At 38.5% G+C, this 7380-nt stretch overlaps 1 protein-coding gene across 1 annotated transcript in view; it reads right to left on the bottom strand.

Moving 5' to 3' along the window:
* Positions 1 to 1983: 1983 nt before the first annotated feature.
* Positions 1984 to 7380, bottom strand: part of LRRC31 (leucine rich repeat containing 31) — a 30446-nt gene continuing 25049 nt past the window's right edge. Inside the window, exon 9 of the mRNA XM_007972145.3 lies at positions 1984 to 2461. Within this exon, the coding sequence (XP_007970336.3) occupies positions 2130 to 2461 (332 nt within the window). The 3' untranslated portion in view covers positions 1984 to 2129. The remainder of the gene's footprint in view (positions 2462 to 7380) is intronic.

Here is a 7380-nt window from a genome sequence, read left to right as displayed (position 1 = left end):
TATTTATAGATAAAATGATGTAACACCTTGGAATTTCTTCTAAATAATATGGGAGGGGGAGGGGAAAGTGGGTAGGAGTACAAGTGAAACAAGATTGGCCATACACTGATAACTGTAGAATAAGGTGATGAGTACACAGGAGTTCGTTATACTATTTGCCTACTTTTATTTATTTTTAATTATTTTTTAAGACAGGATCTCACTCTGTTGCCCAGGCTGGTGTACAGTGGTGCAATCTTGGGTCACTGCAACCTCCATTTCCCAGGTTCCAGCAATTCTCATGCCTCAGCCTCCTGAGTAGCTAGGACTACAAGCACATGCCACCCTGCCTGGCTTTTATATTTCTTTGGTAGAGATGGGGTTTCATCATGTTGGCCAGGCTGGTCTCAAACTCCTGACATCGAGTGATCTACCCGCCTTGGCCTCCCAAAATGTTGGGATTACAGGCATAAGCCACTGCACCTAGCCAGTCTACTTTTAAAACTTTTATTCTGAAATAATTATAGATTCACAGGAAGTTCCAAAGAAATATTTAGGTAGGTCCATGCACTGCTCAGCCTCCCTCAGTGCTGATCTCTTTCATAACTATAGCACAATAACAAAACCAGAAGATTGACATTGCACTCGTTTGTGTGTGTGTGTGTGTAATCCTATGCAATTTTGTCACATATAGTTTTGTGTAGGCACCATCACAATCAAGACACAGAATTGTTCCATTGCCACAAGTTTCCCTTGTGCTATTCCTCTGTAGCCATACCTCCTGCCTACTCCTCTCCCAGTGCCTAACCTGTTCTCCAGATCCATAATTGTGTCATTTTAGGAATGTCACATAAATGGAAACACACAGTATGTAACTGGGATTGGCTTTTTTATTCAGCATAATCCACTTGAAGTCTACCCAGCTGGGGCCTGGATCAGTGGTTTGTTCCTTCCTGTTGCTGAAGGAGTATTCCATAGTCCCACAGTTTGTTTAACCTTTCACTCATGGTTTCCAGTTTTTTTGCTATTGTGAACAAAGCTGCTATGAACATTCATGCATAGGTTTTTGCATATGCATAGATACTCACGGAATTCGTGGGAATGCTTATGGTATTCATGGTATTCTTTCATACGATGTAACCCAAAATATCCCCTTTACAGCATTCAAAACCTCCTCATCCTGAAAATGTTTTAATTTGGAATAGTGTTGATTTTAAATTTGCATATCTTTCAGGCAGTGATTGCAATACTAATTATTAGTGTAGTAAGAAGAAAGCAAAACATAATTTGACTAGAGCATGTCAGAATACAAATGTGTAGACAAACCTCTCTGCCACTCTAGCAAAAGAAAATCAAAGATTTCAAAACTAGTTTAGAGCAACACGAAAACTGTCATTAATGAACTAAATTAGTTTTATGAGCCAATTCCATTTCAAAGAAATGCCTGGAGGCAATATGTTAACAATTTTTTTAAACAATAAAAAGAAGTTTTAATGTATTTTAACAAGACGTGTTTTTCACGATGAGTTTTAAATTTTCAAACACTTTTTACTAAGATTTATATGTCAGTGACTATCATTATTGTTCATGGTTTGTGTCTGAGATAAAAGGCACCAGAACATAAAATAATAAACCATAGAAGGGTACACTTTCTGATAAAAACCTACATAGACCACATTAAGATACATACAGTGATAGTAATGATACATGAAACTCTTAGACAGCTAGTGCCTTTCACATTAGAATCACACACACACACTCACGCACACCCTTATATTTAGAACATTTAACTTGTAGGAAAAGAAGAGGCACAACATTTCTGGGCAAGAGAAAAGCAGTTGCAGTACCAGAATCTAAACGCTTTTGGCAAGGCTTCTAAACAGTAAATGAACTAATTATATATCCAAAACAAATCCATTGAAAAATGCCGTCTTTGTTTCATGAGACAGAGAATAACGGCATGCTTATATTAGATATTATATACATATATTTACAAAGCTCTTGTAATATTATTAAATGATTATTAAATGGCCATTAAATGTCCCATTAAATGGCCCAGAGGTTGATATTCAGTTCATGACACTGGAATCCGTTCATGTTCTTTTCCTTTGGAGAATGGTTTGTAGCTTATTAGGATGTGGGAAGTCAGCTTACTGAAACCCACCATGGTCAAAGTGAATGCTCCTTTTTTTATCTTGGTCAAAGCATTCTAGTTCTTCCTCCTGTGAAGCTGGGAGTATCCATCTTTTCATTCCTATCTCTGTGATCTGGGGAAGTTTGATCACAGCACATAACAAGTGTCTAAACCATTGTCCACAATCTCGAAAATTTGATGGTCGAAGGCTAATATCCAGCTCGATTAACTCTTTGAGGAACCGCACGTTTTGGCAGAACATGGTCCACCCTGCATCACAGATGCTGTCATTGTAGCTCAGGTCCAGCTTTCGCAGTTTGGCCAGATGACCCGTCTGTATGACCGATGCTGGAAAACAAAATCACTCTAAATGCTAACATACAAGAATACTGTCTGCCAGGGCTATTCCCATTTTCCATAACACTATTTCCAGGACTAGTAATAACAAGATTAGTAATTAGTAATGATTTGTTATTAGCAGCTTTATTCAGGACATCTGAAATTAGTAACAGATTTCCTCTCTATACATCCCATCTACAGCTTTTTAAATTTCTTTTTCCAAATCTCAATCCAATAATTTTTTTGTCAAGTTCCTGCTCTCTGCTCCACTGGAGTCCCAGCTCTTCCTAGTCTTTCTCTAATTAAATGTAAAGAGTGATGGCTCATTGACTTTAACTAAGGACCATTTGTAAATAATCGTCTTGCTGCTTATACTGTTTAATTGTTCATTGTTCATTCATTCAGTCATTATTCATCCAGCAATTATTTAAATGAGCACTTTCCATATGCAGAACATACCTGGATAATTTCCAATTCACCTTAGAGACCCCAATACACATGACAGTTTTCCCTATATGGGTGCTACCTACAATGGCACTTAAAAATGATGACTAATGTACAATCTGAGCTATTTGATCAGAAAATAAATAAGTTATTGATGAAATAAAGATTTCTGTAAGAGAAGGCAGGAGAGATAACCAAGGCAAATGGAATATGCTTCCCTTTTCAACCAAACCCAGGAATGGATTGCAGACATCAGGTGAGTTGTGTAGAATCTTGGAGATGAAAGGGATCTTGGAAGTCTCCTTATCCAACCTCCTAATAAGTAATCAGAGAGAAATCCTTTTCACAGCCTCTCTACTGATGATCACCACAATTCTGCCTGAACCGTTCTTTCAAGTTTGCCTTAGCATTATGGAGCAGCTCCTAGCAGGAGGAAGCCCTCCCACAGGGCCCCAGTCTATCTTCTGGTGTCTTTCACCCCATGCCCCCATCAGTCAGCTGAAACATTCAGCTCCTTCTTCCTCATGTCAGCCCTGCAGTGTTAGATAACAGCCAGGTCTCCCTCAAACTTTATCCCTCTAGGACTGAACATGCCCTGGTCTTTCAGTCTTTCGTCACACACATGGCTTTCTGATCAAGGAGGATGTTCCAACTCCATCACTTTCACTTGCCGACGGTTTCATTCCACAGTGAATTTGAGAGCTCAGCCACCCGTGCACACAGCAGCTGCACTCTGTCTCTAGGTGTCCATGTCAGTGTGTGTCTCTTCCTGTCTCGCAACATTACTCACAATATTCTCAAGACCTAACTAAGTGTTAAAGACAATGTGCATGCTTTTTCTCTTGCATCCTATTTTATTATTTTAGATTTACTACATTTTTAAAAATCTAGGTAGTGGAAACATAGGCCATAGATATACTCTTTATAGTTTACTATGTGAAAAAATAAATGCCATTAATTATTTTTAAAATGTGCATAAGCTAGTGATTAACAAATTTTTAATGTTTCTATTAGAAAAAATATAAAAGTGGCAATTGCTAAAACCACATATAGTAATACTTGTTTTTTGTTGCTGCTGTTGTTTTCGTTTTTTGAGATAGAGTCTGCTCTTTGTCCAGGCTGGAATGCAATGGCACAATCTCAGCTCACTGCAACCTCCACCTCCAGGTTCAAGCGATCCTCCTGCCTCAGCCTTCCAAGTAGCTGGGATTACAGGCACCTGCCACTATGCCCAGCTAATTTTTTTACCTTTATTAGAGACAGAGTTTCGCCATGTTGGCCAAGCTGGTCTCAAACTCCTGACCTCAGGTGATACACCCACCTCATCCTCCCAAAATGCTGGGATTACGGGTGTGAGCCACCACGCCTGACCTGTGATACTTGTTATTGACTAAAAATTCAAAGAAGGAAAATATACCCTGATGAAATGTAAAAGTATAAATTTGACCTGAGAAAAAACTGTCAGTAAAGATTAAAAAAAAATATACGATGGCTGAAGATATGGCAAATAAAATTTGATGCAGACAAAAATAAAAAAGACCTAATTGAGGCCTGGTGTGGTGGCTCATGCCTATAATCCCAGCACTTTGGGAGGCCAAAACAGGCGGATCACAAGGTCAGGAGATCAAGACCATCCTGGCTAACACGGTGAAACCCTGTCTCTACTAAAAATACACACACAAAAAAAAATTAGCCGGGCATAGTGGTGGGCACCTGTAGTCCCAGCTACTTGGGAGGCTAAGGCAGGAGAATGGCTTGAACCCGGGAGGCGGAGCTTGCAGTGAGCCAAGACTGCGCCACTGCACTCCGGCCTGGGTGACAGAGCGAGACTCCGTCTCAAAAAAAAAAAAAAAACCTAATTGAAGAAGCAAATTTTAATCATAAACATTAAATAAAATAACTTAAATATATTTAATGGTGTCTAATTCAGAAAAATAAATAAATGAAAATCAAAAGCTTATTTTTTAGAAGACTCACAACATCAGTAAACCCTTGTGATAGTCAGAATTCTAAATAGCCACCTTAAGGTTTCCATTGTGTCCCCAGGACTGAATGTGATAGATTTTGCTCCCAGGATTAGCTTAGGCTATATGGCACACCCGACTTTAAGAATGGGAGATTTTCCATATGGAGTTAACCCAATCAGAGGAGCCCTTTGAAAGCAGAGAGAATTTCCTCCTACTGGTGGCAGAAGAGGAAGGAAGACACAGAAGTCAGAGAGATTTAAAGTGTCAGAGGCACGGACAATCCACTCCAGGCTTGCAAATGAGGGGCCATGTATCAAGGAATGTGGCTGGCCTCTAGTAGCTGAGAGCAGCCTCCAGTTGAGAGTTAGCAAGAAAAGAGGACCCGCAGTCCTACAGCTGCAAGGTCCTAGACTCTGACAACAAAAATGAGCTTGAAAGTGGATTTATTCCTAGAGCCTTCAGATGAGAACTCAGCCTGGCTGACACCTTGATTTTAGTGTTGTAATACACTACACAGAGAACCAACACAAGCTGTGCCAGACTTCTTACCTACAGAACTGTGAGCCGGCTGAGGGATGGGAAATTACTTCCCGCATTATTCATTTGGGTGATGGTTACATCAGCACCTCATACTTCACCACTACAATATACCCATGGAAGAAAACTGCACTGGTGCCCCTTACATTTATATAAGCTTTTAAAAAGAACTGTGAACAAATACATGGGTGTTGTTTTAATCCACAAATTAACATGTTACACAGCAACAGAAAACGAATACCTTTGGTCACACTAGCCAAGAACAAAGAGATAGAAACACAGCTTACCAATATCAGGAATGAGACAGGATGCCCATATCACTATGGGCAGTAAAAGGATAATAAGGAAACAACTTTAATTCCATAAATTCAACAACCTAGATGAAATGGGCCAACTCCTTAAAAGACACTATCAAAACTTAAAGAAGAAATAGACAACTGGAATAGTCCTAGCTCTATTTTTTTTCTATCTCTATTTTTAAAATTGAATTGGTAATTAAAAATATCCCACAAAGAAAATTCCAAGTTTAGATGGCTTCAGTGGTGAATTCTGTGAAACAGCTGAGGAAGAAATAATACCAATTTTACCCAATCTTTCTGGAAAATAAAAGAGGAAGGAACACTTTCCAACTCATTGTATGAGGCTACCTATACCCTCATAACAAAGCCAAAGACATTTTAAGAAAACCAGTAGGCTGTTATCCCTTGTGAACACAGGCACAAATATCCTCAAAAGAATATTAGCAGATAACATCCAATGCTATGTAAACAAGATAATACATAATGATCATGACCAGGATGATTTAACATTTAAAAATCACTTAATATTATTAATTATTATTATTAGTTATTATTAATATTATTATTCATGATATTAATGAACTATAAAGTTTTTTAAATGCTCATCTCAATAGATGCAGAAAAATAATCTGACAAAATTCATTATAAGAAATGAATTAGCAAATTAGGATTAGCAAATTAGGATTCCTTAGCCTGATAAAGGGTAGCTACAAAAAAACCTATAGCTAACGTCATACTTAATAGTGAAAAATGGAATGCTTTCCCCCTCAGCTTAGGGGACAGCATCTGTGATGCAGGGTGGACTATGTTCTGCCAAAACGTGCGGTTCCTCAAAGAGTTAATCGAGCTGGATATTAGCCTTCAACCATCAAATTTTCGAGATTGTGGACAATGGTTTAGACACTGGAAGCAAGGCAAGAATGTCTGCTCTCATCTCATTCAACATCTATTGGAAATCCTAGCCAGCTAAATAACCAAGCAAAAGAAATAAAAGATATGCAGTGGAGATAAAGACATAAAACTGTCTCTAGGCCGGGTGCAGTGGTTTCATGTCTGTAATCCCAGCACTTTGGGAGGCCGAGGCGGGCAGATCACGAGGTCAGGAGATCGAGACCATCCTGGCCAACATGGTGAAACTCCGTCTCTACTAAAAATACAAAAACTAGCTGGAGGTGGTGGCGAGTGTCTGTAGTTCCAGTTACTCAGGAAGCTGAGGCAGGAGAATCGCTTGAACCCAAGAGTCAGAAGTTGTGGTGAGCCGAGATGGCGCCACTGTACTTCAGCCTGGAGACAGAATGAGACTTCATCTCAAAAAAAAAAAAAAAAAGCTGTCTGTAATCATAGATGATATGATTGTCTATATAGAAAATACTACAGAATCTACCAAAAATATCCTACAGCTAACAAATGAGTTTAGCAAGGTTGCAGTAAAATGTCATACAAAAATCAATTGTATATCCATACACTAGCAATAACATTGGGAATCTAAAATTAAACAGTATCTTTTATAAGAGCACAAAAATTAAATACTCAGATACAAGTTTAACAAAATATAAAAACTATAAAACACCAGTGAAAGAAATCAAAGAGTACTTAAATACAGAGATAGACTGTGTTCATGGATTGGAATACTCAATATTGTTAAGATGGCATTTCTCCCTGAATTGATCTATAAATTCAA

The sequence above is a fragment of the Chlorocebus sabaeus genome, chromosome 15 (genome assembly GCF_047675955.1).
Source record: "Chlorocebus sabaeus isolate Y175 chromosome 15, mChlSab1.0.hap1, whole genome shotgun sequence".
Lineage (NCBI taxonomy): Eukaryota > Metazoa > Chordata > Mammalia > Primates > Cercopithecidae > Chlorocebus > Chlorocebus sabaeus.
The sequence above is the reverse complement of the archived record's forward strand: the minus strand, read 5'-3'. Positions and strand labels throughout refer to the sequence as shown.